Source organism: Colletotrichum chrysophilum, assembly GCF_026319265.1.
Source record: "Colletotrichum chrysophilum strain AFK26 chromosome Unknown scaffold_5, whole genome shotgun sequence".
In the NCBI taxonomy this organism is placed as follows: Eukaryota; Fungi; Ascomycota; class Sordariomycetes; order Glomerellales; family Glomerellaceae; genus Colletotrichum; species Colletotrichum chrysophilum.
Genome location: NW_026517292.1, coordinates 222,980 through 239,404, shown reverse-complemented (window position 1 = coordinate 239,404; position 16,425 = coordinate 222,980). Strand labels below are relative to the sequence as shown.

At 55.7% G+C, this 16,425-nt stretch overlaps 1 protein-coding gene and 1 non-coding gene across 2 annotated transcripts; both read left to right on the top strand.

The window, feature by feature from the left end:
• Positions 1 to 4,172: 4,172 nt before the first annotated feature.
• On the top strand, positions 4,173 to 10,737 carry GLT1 (glutamate synthase [NADH]; the record flags this gene model as incomplete). Its single annotated transcript, XM_053174128.1, has 4 exons — positions 4,173 to 4,297; positions 4,464 to 4,504; positions 4,558 to 10,537; positions 10,599 to 10,737. 4 exons carry the CDS (start codon positions 4,173 to 4,175, stop codon positions 10,735 to 10,737), a joined length of 6,285 nt encoding a protein of 2,094 aa, XP_053041838.1.
• A 1,049-nt stretch (positions 10,738 to 11,786) lies between these two features.
• Positions 11,787 to 11,877, top strand: COL26b_001170. The gene has a single exon. It is a non-coding gene; the product is annotated as a tRNA-Glu (tRNA).
• Positions 11,878 to 16,425: the final 4,548 nt, after the last annotated feature.

Sequence of the window (16,425 nt, the reverse complement as noted above, 5' to 3'; positions counted from 1 at the left end):
GCGGGATTGGGCGCGTTGCGGACAACATCCATGTTCCCCCAGACGAGGCGGCGAGGTAGTACGTCAGGCAGTCAGTGTTGTGCTGGTGTTATGCCTCGTGGTTGCGGTTAGGCCCCGTGTCGTTCAACTAATGAGAAAAAGGGGAGTAGTAGAATATGGGGCCAAGCGCTGCGAGACTGGTACGTAGCACGGCGTGAGGGAACCTCAAACGGTCAGGGTTGGACCCCGCAGAGCAACGTTGGCACGTCCGTTGTGGTGGGTGAGCCATTTGTGGTTGGGGACGTTGTTGCGGCGCATGGGGACACAAATTACCGAGACGTGTTGTCTATGGAGGCGTCTGGGGACGAAGGTTTTCGGAACTCGTGTATTGTTGGAGAGGAGAGCATCGACAGAGAGGGTAAGACATGGCGAAGATGGTAAGTCGAATCGAACGAGTGGATATTGTCGGCCAATAGATGATGGGTGAGTCGACGCGGAGGAAAGTCGATCGAGGTTGACGTGGCCGGAGATGAGCAGAATGTATGCTGAATGGTGGTGCACCGGTATGTGTGGTGTCGTTCTGTTCCTAGCCATCCGCGGCAAGAGTCTGAACCTTTGAGAAGGAGGGAAGCAAGAGCATCCCGGCGTGCAGGTTGTTGCTGCGTCCAATACGGCGGTACGTGTGCTGCGTACGCAGTACAGACGTAAGGTAGTAGGGCATCTGCGGGATGATGGGCAGAGGTGTGATGCTTGCTTCGTGTCGATGAAGAGCGCCTCCCAGCCGATGTGCGCTGTTTTCTGGCATGTGGTTAACAGTAGTGTCCTCCTCCTCTTTCCTCAGCACTGCACAGCGCCGAACAGCACCATGGAGGGGCAAATCGTGCGCTGGACGGTCCACCTGCAGGCCGTCCTCGCCATGGACAGGCCACTCGAGAGGGAGAAATTCCAAGGTTCATTGCAGGGTGGCAGTTCAGCAGCCCTGGATTGTCTGGGCAGTCCATGGCAGACAGGGAAAGCTAGCAGGGTAACATGGGCAAAAATGGCAACATCAGAGGCAGGGGAGCGAAGAGAGTGGAACAGCCCACCGAAGAGACATGGACCGAAAAACGGAGCATTGAAGATGGAAGCGACGCAGCCACCGACCGGAGGCGGGGCGGAGAGGAAGAGTCAGAGATGCTGTTTGGACCCCACCAATGAGAGACGATGCTGTTGGATTGAGCCCATGGCTGATTGGCTGGCTCCGTCCCCACCGACGCGGCAGTCTGGAGGAGAGTGAATCAGAGAAAGACCGACTCGCCCGAGTGGGAGGAACAGCACCACAGCAGCTGCAGCGCACAGACGTCAAGCGCCGTCCACGGAGCCTTACCCAGCGTGTACGTACCACACCCTTCAGTCCCCCTCCCCCCATCCCATCCCGTCCCATCTCTGTCGCTTTCGCAGCATTCTGCAGAAGATACGTACCGTTTCCATGCCACCCACGCACGCTGCAAACCCCCACTGCCCACCATTTCGGCCCCTCTTGCCAGTATCCAGCGAAAACGAAAGCCGCAGCATATCTACACTGGCACACTCAGTAGAAAGCATGAGCCTGTGCTGGCTCCATCTTCCGTCTCGTCTCGTCTGCACCGCAAATTGGGAGGGGATGAGGTATATGGACACTCCAGGAGCGGACGTTCCGTTGCACTACGCCTCTAGAGTCCTCTCAGTCTACTTGCAGCAGCGGACCAGTTCGGTTTGCATTGCCACGGCCCATTCCGATTCCGAATTAACCCCCCCAATAGCCATCTTGCGCTGGGTTGAAGAAAAAAAAAAATTGGTATCCAATATCCCGAGAAATGGCCTACTCTTTGCCGGGTGTTGTCGTTCTTGTTCGGCGCCTCACCCGTGGCTCGGCTCTTAGTCCGCATCTTGCTCTCGCTCTCTCTTTCCCTCTTTCTCGTGCTCACTCTGTGCCTCCGCTCGCCAGGCTCCAGAATCGACAGTGTCCACCCATTGTCTCCATCGACAACCGTCTTATTCATCCAATTTACCTTAGCTCCGTCTGGTCTGTGATCCCTTGTGGTCTTCGTCGGGTGGCCGCTGGCGAGTGAGAGTCCTTCCCTTTCCAATCCGCTCCCCTCCCGTCCAGTCCAACCACCCCCGGCTTGGACCCAGCGTTGCCAGCGCCGACTCAGGACTCCATCAACTCCTGTTCTGTCCATCCCACCTTGCACTCACACACAACCTCTTGGGCTAGGACCGTCCCTTTCATAAAAGGTTGCTCTTTTCCCTCCTCCCACCTCTGCCCTCCTTTCCTCTCTCTTTCGCCCTCCCATTCCTCTCGCGCGGTGCCTCGACGGTAGTAAAATAAACCCTCTCGATACCATTGCGCATCCAGCTTGACCATTTGGTCCTTTCAAATACACAACGCTCGCCGGTAAGTGATAAGTGCTCACAGATAGACACGCGGAACTCAAGCCCAGCCTTGATATCCGAGCCCGTTTCCATGCCACTTCCACGTTCATCCTACCTGCCCTTCAAACACACAAACACAATCGGTCGAATAAACCAGCACCGAAGGTCGCGTAGAGCAAGAAAACGATGCCAGAGAGGAGACACCACACAGACAGACAGACAGATTCGGAGAGAACGACGACAGAGACAGAGACACACGGCATAGGACCTAGGACCAAGACATAGAGTTCCACAGAGACACAGCTCCCGAGACGAAAACGGCGGTTTACACAGCGATGCCCAACAGTCCCGCGCAAGCAGCAGCAACAACAGCAACAGCAACAGCGGCAGCAACATCGGCAGCACCCACTCCAGCCATGGCAATCAGATAGCAGCAATCCCAATCGCGTGCCATCCCCATCGGTTTGGGCATCTCCGTCTGCACTTTTCTGCGCGGCGCCTGTTTCCACATGCTCTTTTTGGGGGGGGGGCTTGCGCTTGCGACTGCGAGACGACCCCACACACCCCCAGGTCCAGACGTCGACCCCTGGTCGCAATCCCTGTGGCAGTGATGTAAGGTCACCGCGGGAATGGAGCTTGCAGTCGCCTATCAGCCGAAGCCAAAACAACACCAAAGGAGAGAGAAAAAAATTCTTGGAGGGGCAGTCGGCCGGTGGCGGCCTAGCACGCAGCTAGCGCAGCTCCATGGGCATGGCAATTTGGGTGTGTCGCCTGTCGGGTGTGTGCGATGCTTGTCCGTCTCTGATAGACGGGCACTGGCGTCACGCATCGTTAGCCGCACACTCCTTTTTCCCATTAGCCCGCCTGCCATTGGCCACTGGCTCATGAGCGCCGCGGGGCCCGGTCGGCACCGCGGTCTGCATTCTGCAATCATCCCAATGTCTCTATGCAGTCTGCTGCAGTCGGCCTGGTCCAGTGTAGGGATGCGCAGCTTTGCCTGCTCTCCTCTGCTCTGCGACCTTGTCTGAGCTGAGTTGTCTTGCGGATGCTGCTGATTGTGGCTTGCTCTGGAGCTTGCCCCTCCCCCTCAATCCTGGTCCGGCTTGCATATCAACAATGCTTCGATGCTTGCTCCCGCTGCTTGCTGCTGGCGCCGTCATTCCTGAGGCCATTGTCTGCTTGCTTGGGTACAAGTGCGACTTGCTGCTTCTGCCTTGCGTCCGTCGGAAATTCCGTCCGGAAGCCCTGAGCTTACGGCGATATCGACTAGCACCATTACAGGCACCCTCATGACCCGGAGCTGCCTCTTCTCGGGAGACGTTGCACAAACGCCGGTTCGAGAGTAGAGTTTCCGCTACTCAGAAAAAAAAAAACCCGACTTCTATCTTTCACCGTGCGTCCCTGGATCAGCTTGAGCTTAATTGAAAGAAATCACCCCGCATTCGATCTCTCCAACATTACCCTCCGCCATCACCCTTCTCTGTCGCCAAAATCTCTGTCAAGCAATCGCATTGGCTGTCTGCTACCTACCTCTGTCTCTCGCACACGCGAACGTCTTTTCGCTTCCTCTGTGCGATCCTCCTGCTCAGCATCGGATATTGCCCTTCACTTCGTCTCTTCGAGCTTACCAAAAGTGTCGACTTCGTTTTTCACCTTGCTGACTTGCGTTCGCTGCTTTGAACAGATCAGTAACCGAGCCTCTGCTCCTGCCGATCGCCTGCCGACGACTGGAATAGTCGCTCCCTCGCCGACCTATACCAGCCTTTTCATTGATACACAGGCTCGAATCCTCGCCTAGCATGGGCCTGCCCGAGGATTTCGACGACCGACAAATCCACATCGAATCTGAAAAAGAGCAATACACTCCCTATGAGTATCAGACAGAGAACAACGACTCATGGGCGGGTGCTCTGCCGGTGAAGCAGTATGTGCGACCACTCGAGGTACAACTTGGATAGAGACTGACACGAGATTGCAGAGGATTGTATGATCCGAGCTTAGAAAAAGATGCATGCGGTGTCGGCTTTGCTTGGTATGTTCATGGTCATGACTACTGACTTTCTTGGAACGTTGCAGCTGACCTTCTGCAGCCACATCAAGGGCAAGCCTAGCCACAAGATCGTCAGCGATGGTAAGCTTGACGCTTCAGACATCCCCAGAATTTCCAGCTAACCGTTCCTACAGCGCGCAACCTGCTTTGCAACATGACCCACAGAGGTGCTGTGGGATCTGATGCACGAGACGGTGATGGCGCTGGCGTCATGACTTCGATCCCCCACAGGTTCTTCATCAAGAACTTTGAAAAGGAGGAGGGCATTAAGCTGCCCCCTCTGGGACAATATGCTACGGGAAACCTGTTCTTTAAGCCAGACGAGGAGACTCTGCAAGAGTCCAAGAGGCAGTTGGAAGATATTGCCGAATCGTTAGGCCTGCGTGTCTTGGGATGGCGAAGGCCTCCCGTTGACTCGACTCTGCTTGGCCCTGCTGCCAAGTCTCGTGAGCCCATTATCATGCAGCCCTTCGTCGTCTTGACCTCCGCCTACGGCGAGGGCAACGCTCCCGCGAACACCGACCCCGAGCAATTTGATGACAGACTATTCGAAAGACAATTGTATGTCCTCAGAAAGCGAGCCACCCACACTATCGGTCTCCAGAACTGGTTTTACCTCTGCTCCCTCTCCAACAAGAACATTGTTTACAAGGGACAGCTGGCCCCCGTCCAGGTCTACCAGTACTACTATGATCTGGTCAACGCCGACTACGAGGCTCACTTTGCCCTTGTCCACTCTCGTTTCTCGACCAACACTTTCCCCTCATGGGATCGTGCTCAGCCTTTGAGATGGGCTGCCCACAACGGTGAGATCAACACCCTTCGTGGTAACAAGAACTGGATGAGAGCTCGTGAGGGTGTCATGCAGTCTGACATTTTCCGCGAGGAGCTCGAGGGGCTCTACCCCATTGTTGAGGACGGCGGCTCCGATTCCGCTGCTTTCGACAACGTTTTGGAACTCCTGACCATCAACGGTGTTCTGTCCCTCCCTGAGGCTGTCATGCTCATGGTTCCCGAGGCTTGGCAAGGCAACACCCACATGGACCCCAAGAAGGCTGCTTTCTACGAGTGGGCTGCTTGCCAAATGGAGCCTTGGGACGGTCCCGCGCTCTTCACCTTCGCCGACGGCCGTTACTGCGGTGCCAACCTCGACCGTAACGGTCTTCGTCCTTGCCGTTTCTACGTCATGGACGACGACCGCATCATTTGCGCCTCTGAGGTCGGCACTATCCCCGTCGAGCCTGAGAAGGTCATTCAGAAGGGTCGCCTCCAGCCCGGTCGTATGCTTCTCGTTGACACTCTTGCCGGTCGCATCATCGACGACAAGGAGCTCAAGGAGGCTGTTTCCAGCCGCCAAGACTTCCGCGCCTGGATTGACCAGGAGCTCATCACCTTGCCCAAGGTTCTCGAGATTGTGGGCCAGACCGTGGATGTTGCGGCCAAGCCCGACGCTACGCGTCTGCAGGAGGATCCTCTTCTCCTGGCCTTCGGTTACACTCACGAGCAGGTGAGCTTGTTGCTGGCTCCTATGGCTTCTGACGAGAAGGAAGCCCTTGGATCCATGGGTAACGATGCCCCTCTGGCCTGCTTGTCTCAGGCTCCTCGCCTTCTGTACGAGTACTTCCGTCAGCTCTTCGCCCAGGTCACCAACCCTCCAATTGACCCCATCCGTGAGTCGATCGTCATGTCTCTGGAGTGCTACGTTGGTCCTCAGGGCAACCTCCTTGAGATGGACAGCTCTCAGTGCGGCCGTCTCCTTCTGCCCAGCCCCATTCTCTCCATCCCCGAGTTCAACTCGCTCAAGAACATGGCCAGCATCCACCCCGAGTGGACTGTCAAGGTCATCGACCTGACCTTCCCCAAGAGCGAGGGCACTGAGGGTTACCTGCGCCACCTCGACTACATTTGCAACGAGACCACCGCAGCCATCGAGAACAAGGACCGCATCATTGTCCTCTCTGACCGCGCCACCTCCAAGGACCGCATCCCCGTCTCCGCCCTTCTTGCCTCTGGTATGGTCCACCATCACCTGGTCAGCAACAAGTGGCGTTCCATGGCTGCGATTGTCGTCGAGACTGCCGAAGCTCGTGAGGTGCACCACATGTGTGTCCTTCTCGGTTACGGTGCCGATGCTGTCAACCCGTACCTGGCCATGGAGTGCATTCTTAAGCTGAACCGCGAGAAGCTTATTAAGAAGAAGCTCTCTGATGAGGCTCTCATCCACAACTACAAGCACTCTTGCGATGGTGGTATCCTCAAGGTCATGAGTAAGATGGGTATCTCCACCCTCGCTTCTTACAAGGGTGCTCAGATTTTCGAGGCTCTCGGTCTCGACGAGACAGTCATTGAGCGCTGCTTCAAGGGCACTGCTTCCCGTATCCAGGGCTCCACTTTTGAGCTCATTGCTGAGGATGGTTTCCGCTTCCACGAGCGTGGTTTCCCCTCTCGCTACACCGTTGGTGTCTCTGGTCTCCCTGAGTCTGGCGAATACCACTGGCGTGACGGTGGTGAGGCTCACATGAACGACCCTACCTGCATTGCCAACATCCAGGATGCCGTTCGCACCAAGAACGACAAGTCCTACGAGGCCTACTCCAAGTCCCAGTACGAGCAGATCAAGGCTTGCACCCTCCGTGGCATGCTTGACTTCAAGTTTGAAGACTGCACTCCCGTCCCCATTGAGCAGGTTGAGCCGTGGACCGAGATTGTCCGTCGCTTCTGCACGGGTGCCATGTCTTACGGCTCCATCTCCATGGAGTCTCACTCCACCTTGGCTGTTGCCATGAACAGACTCGGCGGCAAGTCCAACACTGGTGAGGGTGGTGAGGATCCTGAGCGTTCTCAGCGCTTGGCCAACGGTGACACTATGCGCTCTGCCATCAAGCAGGTCGCCTCTGGCCGTTTCGGTGTCACCTCTGCCTACCTCGCCGACTCTGACGAGCTTCAGATCAAGATGGCCCAGGGAGCTAAGCCCGGTGAGGGTGGTGAGCTTCCTGGACACAAGGTGTCCAAGTCCATTGCTCGCACTCGTCACTCCACCCCTGGTGTCGGTCTCATTTCTCCTCCTCCCCACCACGACATTTACTCCATTGAGGACTTGAAGCAGTTGATTTACGACCTCAAGTGCTCCAGCCCTCGCTCTCGTGTCTCAGTCAAGCTCGTCTCCGAGGTTGGTGTCGGTATCGTCGCCTCCGGTGTCGCCAAGGCCAAGGCCGACCACATCCTGATCTCCGGCCATGATGGTGGTACCGGTGCCTCCCGCTGGACTGGTATCAAGTACGCCGGTCTTCCCTGGGAGCTTGGTCTTGCTGAGACTCATCAGACTCTGGTCCTCAACGACCTCCGTGGTCGTGTTGTTGTGCAGACTGATGGTCAGCTCCGCACTGGTCGTGATGTTGCCATGGCTTGCTTGCTCGGTGCCGAGGAATGGGGCTTCGCCACCACTCCTTTGATCGCCATGGGCTGCATCTTCATGCGCAAGTGCCACCTGAACTCCTGCCCTGTCGGTATTGCTACCCAGGATCCTGAGCTTCGCAAGAAGTTCACCGGTACTCCCGAGCACGTCATCAACTTCTTCTACTACGTCGCCAACGAGCTCCGTGCTATCATGGCCAGGCTCGGTTTCCGCACCATCAACGAGATGGTTGGCCATGTTGAGGTTCTCAAGGTTCGCGATGACCTCCGCACGAAGAAGACCTCCAACATCGACCTCTCCCTGCTCCTGACTCCCGCTCACAAGCTCCGCCCGGGTGTTGCCACCTTCAACGTTCGCAAGCAGGATCACAAGCTCTACGTCCGCTTGGACAACAAACTTATCTCGGAGGCCGAGTTGACTCTGGACAAGGGCCTGCCTTCCAGAATCGAGTGTGACATTGTCAACACCGACCGTGCCATGGGTACCTCGCTCTCGTACCATATCTCCAAGCGCTACGGCGAGGATGGTCTGCCTCTGGACACCGTTCACGTCAATATCAAGGGCTCCGCTGGTCAGTCCTTCGGTGCGTTCCTCGCTCCTGGTGTGACTCTGGAGCTTGAGGGTGATGCCAACGACTACGTCGGTAAGGGCCTGTCTGGCGGTCGCTTGATCGTCTACCCTCCCCGTTCTGCCGTCTTCAAGGCCGAGGAGAATATCATTGTCGGTAATGTCTGCTTGTACGGTGCTACCAAGGGTACCTGCTTCTTCCGCGGTGTTGCCGCTGAGCGTTTCGCTGTCCGTAACTCCGGTGCCACCGCCGTTGTCGAGGGTGTCGGTGACCATGGTTGCGAGTACATGACTGGTGGCCGCATCGTCATTCTTGGCAGCACTGGTCGCAACTTCGCTGCCGGTATGTCTGGCGGTATCGCCTACGTTCTCGACATTCACAAGGACTTCCTTTCCAAGCTCAACACTGAGATGGTTGAGGCCGAAGCCGTCGAGGAGCCTACTGAGATTGCCTACCTGCGCGGTCTCATTGAGGACCACCACCACTACACCGGATCCGAGCTTGCTGCCCGCATCTTGGTCGACTTCAACCGCGCTCTGCCCCGCTTCGTCAAGGTCATGCCCGTTGACTACAAGCGTGTCCTGGCTGAGGAGGCCGCCAAGGCCGCTGAGGCCAAGCGTGCCGAGTACAACCTTCCCGTCATCTCTGGCGTTCCCGCCAAGAAGGAGGAGAAGGCCGCTAAGCTCCAGGACATCGAGGAGACCATTGGCGACAACGCTGCCGAGAAGAAGCGCGCTCTGGTCCTCGACAAGACCAAGGGTTTCATGAAGTACCAGCGCCGTGCTGAGAAGTACAGGAACCCCAAGACTCGTACCAAGGATTGGGCCGAGCTCTCCTCCCGTCTCGACGAGGACGAGCTCAAGTACCAGTCTGCTCGTTGCATGGACTGCGGTGTCCCCTTCTGCCAGTCAGAGACGGGTTGCCCCATCTCTAACATCATCCCCAAATGGAACGAATTGGTCTTTCAAAATCAATGGCAAGACGCTCTCAACCGTCTTCTCATGACCAACAACTTCCCCGAGTTCACTGGCCGTGTCTGCCCTGCTCCTTGCGAGGGTGCCTGTGTCCTTGGTATCAATGAGGACCCCGTTGGTATCAAGTCAATTGAGTGCGCCATCATTGACCGTGGTTTCGAGATGGGCTGGATGATTCCTCGTCCTCCGGATGTCCGCACCGGCAAGAAGGTTGCCATCATCGGTTCCGGACCCGCCGGTCTGGCCGCTGCCGACCAGCTGAACCGTGCCGGCCACACCGTCACCGTCTACGAGCGTGCCGACCGCCCCGGTGGTCTCCTCATGTACGGTATTCCCAACATGAAGCTTGACAAGCGCATTGTCAAGCGCCGTACCGACTTCATGGCAGCCGAGGGCGTCAACTTCAAGTGCGGTGTTGCTGTCGGCGAGGACATCCAGCTCATGGACCTCAAGGCTGAGAACGACGCCGTTGTCATCGCCACTGGTGCCACCGTCGCCCGTGACCTCCCCATCAAGGGCCGTGAGCTCGAGGGCATCCACTACGCCATGGAGTTCCTTCACAAGAACACCAAGTCCCTCCTCGACTCCGAGCTCGCCGACGGCTCTTACATCTCCGCCAAGGGCAAGGACGTCATCGTCATCGGCGGTGGTGACACCGGTAACGACTGTATCGGTACCTCCGTCCGCCACGGTGCCAAGTCCGTGATCAACTTCGAGCTGCTGCCCCAGCCTCCCCCGGAGCGTGCCCGTGACAACCCGTGGCCCCAATGGCCCCGCATCTACCGTGTGGACTACGGCCACACTGAGGTCAAGCAGCACATGGGCAAGGACCCCCGTGAGTACTGCATCATGTCTGAGGAGTTCGTCGACGACGGCTCTGGCAAGGTCAAGGGTATCAACACCATTCGCGTTGAGTGGACTCGCTCCGCCTCTGGTGGTTGGGACATGAAGAAGATCGATGGCTCTCAGCAGTTCTTCCCTGCCGACCTCGTCCTCCTGTCCATGGGTTTCCTCGGCCCCGAGGCCCGCATCCTCGGTGACGACATTGAGAAGGACGCTCGCAAGAACGTCAAGACTCCTCCCGGCAAGTACAGCACCAACATTCCCGGCGTCTTCGCCGCTGGTGACTGCCGTCGCGGCCAGTCCCTTATCGTCTGGTAAGTTTTATCTCGTCCTGCATCCAGGTCAGTCTCGATCAGTCAGCTAACAAATCTGCAGGGGTATCAACGAAGGTCGCCAGGCTGCTCGCGAGATTGATCTGTTCCTCGAGCAGTGCACCAGTCTCCCCGTCACCGGTGGTATCGTCAAGCGCACCGCCGGCGAGATCTTCAGCCGGGTGAAGCCTGCCCAGGCTTAAACTCTCCCCAAAAAAGCATAAAGTTGACGCAGTCGTTGAATTTGAGGAGTACGAAGAAATGATTCAGAATGACCGCGAGGTCGGGTGGCACAACAGCGGCGCGGAAGCGGGAAACCGGAAAGGGTTCTTTCATGATACCCGATTTACTACAAAACATGCCTTTTCAGCGATCCTTTTTCGTGCGGGAATGTTCTCCTTTGGTTTTTAGAGTGGTTGCTTGGATTATACCATATTTGTACATATCTGAAATATTAACAGTGTGCATACGTACATCTTCACTTGTGATTTTGGATGTTGTTATTGTCGAATCTGACAACCAAAATTGTGATACTCACGTAACAGCTCTTGTTGATGTAGTATTCGATGCTGATGCGTTCTAGGTAGGAGTGCATACACGACAAGTTATTTCGAGCAAGAGTGGTATTGCTGTCGCCGCCGTTGTCGTCGTCGTCATCGTCGTCGTCATCGTCGTCGTCGTCGTCGTCGTCGTCGTCGTGCTTACTGTCGCTCATGTAGTCTCCTCTGCCTACGTCGTCCTCAATCGAACTATAGCATTATTCACTAAAAAACAGAGCCAAAGGACTAACAACTTGGATGCCGGCAGCGTTTTTTTAAGAGTTTGGGTCCGATGAAGGCAGCGGAAGCTCATCCCGATCCCGATCCCGTGTTACTCTCTCAAGCGATCCAGCTCACGCCCTCAAGGTGTCGTTCACCCTAACACAACAGAGAGCCCGCTCGCGAGTCAAGGCAACTCTCACCGCGGCTTTTCAGCCCTAGTCTGATGGCAACTCTCCCCGACAAAAATACCATCAAAGAGCCCAGACGACTTACGCCGCTGGCCCACCTCCTATCATTTGCTTACGGATCCGAAGCCCACGCCGTAAGCTTATCGGGTGCATTCGCGTTGGGGGCCATGTACGGCCATGGAACCCACAAAGCCCCATAGCGTCCTCCCTTGCTAGCCCCCATCCTCCACCATCATGTCCATGCCCGATTGAGCATCGCGGGGTACCCTACTTAAGATGATTGTTTGCGTCCCGAGTCATCAATCCGGCATAGTGTAATGGTTAACATACTCCGCTTTCATCAGTTCGCATCTGAAGATCCGGAGAGCTCCGAGTTCGATTCTCGGTGTCGGAACACGCATTTCTTTTTGCAATCTTTTCGCATTGTCATTGAAATCATCAGTTTCAAGGGTGGTTAGTCGAGCGCTTTCCATGCTTTTGAAGACCAGCACGGGTGGAGTGCCAACACATGTGGTTTGATGTATCCGAGTGTCCTCTGATGATCAGTGCTTTGAGAAGTGAGTTGATGAAGGATGATGGGTTTGGTGTTGATGATTTCGCCAATCTCCATTATGGCCATTGATCATAACTGAAGCAGAAGGGAAGAAGCTCCTAATGATCGAGGTCTTGACACCGAACCAATCCATGTAATTTCGTAAGTTGATCCATAACAACATCCCTAGGAAAATGCAAGATCGTGAGTGTAAGCGCGTATTTCCCCGCCTGTATTTTGTCTCGAGGTATTGAAGAAGGCTGAATAAACTACAGCTAATTGCATTCTTCCGAGAAATTACCTGTTGTGGGGACTTCGCGAGACCGACTTGCTCTTTTTTTTCCGTGACTTGTCCTGTCGCGTTTGTATCTCAAGGTTCGATACTATGGTCATAGAATAGAGAACTTGCCGCTGTGCCTCTCAGAAGCCTAGCGCAGCTGCAAACCCAGAACGGGGTGATCCAAGGGCTTTCGCTAGTAATTTCAATAGCTTGTACTGTTTTTCGGACAGCTCACCGACCAAAAGATCAACTAGCCCACTCCCGCTCTCCATCATGACATGCTTCTCAGCCAAACCACCCTATGACAAAACATGTTCCGCCATGGACACCATCAAAAATTGAAAGCTCCAAAATACGGATGGTAGACTACACACACACACACACACACAAACACAGAAGGAGGAGGCATATTTAGACTCAAAGCTTACCAGCCGCGTGTGATTCAGCCACCGAAAGATATCATGTAAGCTTCATCTGAACGCTTCCTACCGCGCTTGGTAGATATCGTTGGTTTGGTGGTCGTGTCGGGGGGTGCAACCGGAGCACCGAATGGCATGCCTGAGTACAGTCTACGCCTTCCTGTGCCTCGAGATATCAAAAGCAACGCGGTCCAGCTTTGGGCGTAAGTTTGCAGAGGCGAGGCTCTCACCGAAACCACGTTAGAGACTATCCAGCGAGGCGGCGTAGACCGGATGAGCGGCATCCGCCATGCGAGTCCGAGCAGACGGTGGGATAGCAGGTTCGCTTTGGGGAGGTCGAGCCTCGTCTATTCCATAACGTACCCAGTATCTCATAGATACGATCCGGCCGCACTTCGCCGAACGCACCCACGGCTACGTTGAGTTCCGTAGGTCTAGTGACTTTCTGCTCTAGAAGTGATGTTCGCGACCGCTACACCTTGGGTATAAGAGGGCGCTTGTTATATAGCTCAGTTCAAGGCATGAACTGCATGCTTGGTATTATATCTGAGGGCATGAACTTGGCGGCATGTCGCTGAGCTGTGGATCCCCACCGGAACAAGCTCCGGGCAAGCTTGGGTCATGGCAGAGGGGAAAAGAGACCTCCGGGCAAACCTCGTGAGCTGAGGGGAACGGACGCAGCACATGCGAGGATTGCTATTATCGTCAGTAAGGTAAAGCTCAGGGTCCAAGTGCCTGCCCACCGGTTATCTAGACTGCGTTGCAAAACGAGCATCCTAGAGGGTCCAGTGCGCACAGAGAGTTGCGCTGATGTTCAACCCAGGTTAATTAGCGTGTAAGCCAGCCGCGTATTTCGGGGCTGTTCTGGGGACTTTCAAGATTATCTCCGGCAGTAAATGCCAACTTCGATGATGCCCATATTCTTCGGTTCTCTACATTGAACAATGGCCTTGGGCTACGTACTCTATCGGGGACATCAAAGGGACCGTCCAAATATACCGCAGTAGTGTGCAGAGCTATTAAGCGACGCCAACTCGCGGTTGAGCATTGGAGGTATACCAGACCACCGATATGGGCTTCAGAAGATCAGCATCCAAAATACCATGGACCCTGAACCTGGCTGTCACACCACCTGAGCGACAGGTCGAAACACCAGATCCAGAGTTACACCAGGAACATCCATCAGATCGAGGAACCGGTCAGGCCACTGGTCCACTGAGGGGAGTCACATCGTTAGGTCGCAAGAACACGTCAAAGCCAGACGCGTATATTAGCCGCGGAGTTAATATTTGGAGATGGCGAGGGGCAGAAGATTGCGGTTTTCCATGACGTAAAAGCCGTTCCTGATAGTCTGAGGCAATGGACGTAGGGCGGCTTGGGCTATGCGGACGGGGCGGGAGTCGGAAGTGTCGGATGTTGGTTTCTGGGAGCGAGAGAGTTGTAGTCCGGTGGCGGGCATCCGAGTGAGTTTGGACGGATAGCGGGTATCGCGACATGGAGGTTGACTCTGGGCCGTTGTTTCGTCCGTGATGGCTGTACCTGAGCGGCCTGCGCAGGTCTTGGGAGGAGGTAGGTAGAATGCTGGAACCGGCTCCGAAGACTGAGGAGGAAGACTGATTGGCTAGGCGGTGGTTCAGCAAGACGGGGGCTCGATCTCGATCGAACAGTGGTTTATCGGGCGTCGAACTCCCAGAGTGTCATCGGACGGTGGATTCGATTAGTGACGTGCATGGACGAGGGTGACAAGAGACCGGGCAGGGCGGTTTGTTGTTGGCGGTAACGTTGGCCAAAGCCAGGGTTAGGGTCCCAACATCGTGAGTGAGCCGGGTGTCATGTCATCCAGGCCATGGGGCAGAAATAAGAAATGAAGGCCAAAAAATGAGAGACGAAGAAGCTCGGGTAGAAGCCAGGCCCTCAAGTTGGTGGTATGCGAGTCAGAGAACGTGGAGAGCGCGGGATGACATACGACGTGGCAGGTTTGGATTTCTTGCATGCCGGTAAGGGAGACTGGGGTATTCCTTCCTGGACGGCCGAAGATGCAGGCTCTCCCATTCTTTTGGTTTCGGTCGTTGCGGCGCCGCGTCCTATCACAACGGGCCTTCCGCCTGCAGGCGCAGCAGCATGCTTTTGGCCACAGCCACCCGATGCTGATCCCCCTCGCCATACTTGGTGCTGAATGCTGCTGTAAAAGGATAACTGCAGCTGTTCAAGCCACCTTTCCTTAGCTGAGGCGATTCGATGTGGGAAACCAACCGCGGAAGGCACCGCCCTGCTTGAATGAAAGTGAGGCAGGCAGCACCCACAGCATTAGTGGCACCTGCCGGTCTGGCCAGCCCACCAGCACCGGGCAAAGACAAGGAAGGCAGGCCGTGTTGGCGGCGATGGAAGGCGTAGAACGAACTATGAAGCAAGGGACCGACGACAAAAAAACGAGGAACAGCGAGACCTGCTGCAGCAGCAACGCGACGTGGAACCGCAACTGCACCTGGCGATTGCGACTGCTACTGCTACTGCAGCCCTGCTGAGAAAATTTGACAGGACGGGCAGGACAGACTAAGTGCCATTGCACCAAGAACCTAGGTGCACTAATAAGAGCCTGGAAACGTTCAATGGGCGGTGCAGCATTCGGGTTCTAAACTGGCCCCGTTCAGTCCCTTCCTCTTCCGTACGAATACCGTGCCGTGCCTGCCTTACCTGTCCACCCACCACTATCATCACCACCACCACTACCACAACTACCTCAACGACGCCTGTCCACGTCCCGCATTCGCCCAAACCCAAACACCCGCCCAAGAGACCCGCCGCCCGAGCTCACTCCTTCATCTCATGCCGTTGCGACACGTGAACGACCACCTTGGATTGAGGTGAGCGCCATCACTGGTTCATATTTCTCAACTCAACCTTACGACCTTACTGAGCACTCTGTTGCGTACGGGCCACTGCATTTCTGTTCTGCAGCAGTCAACGGTTACGGTTACGGCTACGATTACTCCAGCCCGTCCCACGGCCCTTACCCCAACTCTACCTGACCTTCCCTTGTCATTCTCGACTTTGAGATGCATCTCTGATTTTCGGACAACTCACGGACGTTCACACACAGACACCCGTTTCTCATCCCTCCGACGACAACGGCTGGGCTTGATTGATCCATCCTCGCCGTCACTAATAAACAACCACCGCCTCGGAATCCCAAAAAATGCGTCAATCGCTGCCTTGAGCCCCCATATCCTTATCGACCGTCCCGACATCCATTTCTGTCAGACACGAGCTGATGCCGGGCGGCTTGCTCTGTCTGCGACAGGCGCATTCCCCGTGACACACTTGTTGCGCAGCCACGCGACTGACGAATTCATTTACGCTCGCCCTCGCCCGGACCTCATCGCATTCCCAAATTTTGTTCTTCTTTCGCATCGTAATCTTTACCTAGGCCCCCTTATCGGGTTCCTCAATCCTAATTCATCAATGAGACATGGCCGACGTCAAGGAGGGGAGGGACCGAGAAAGCCGACCCGAGAAGAAAAGTTTCTGGGGTAGCATCTTCAGGAACAGGAGCCTCGCGAGGAAGGGAGCACTGGTGCGCTCGCAACCGTCGCGTTCATCGCGCGCTTCACTCCCGCGTTTGTTGGGCTGACTTTATCACAGGATAACCCCGAATCGCGCAGGGCGAGTGATGGAGATGTCATTCCACGGAGGCGTCGGTCGTTACCCGAC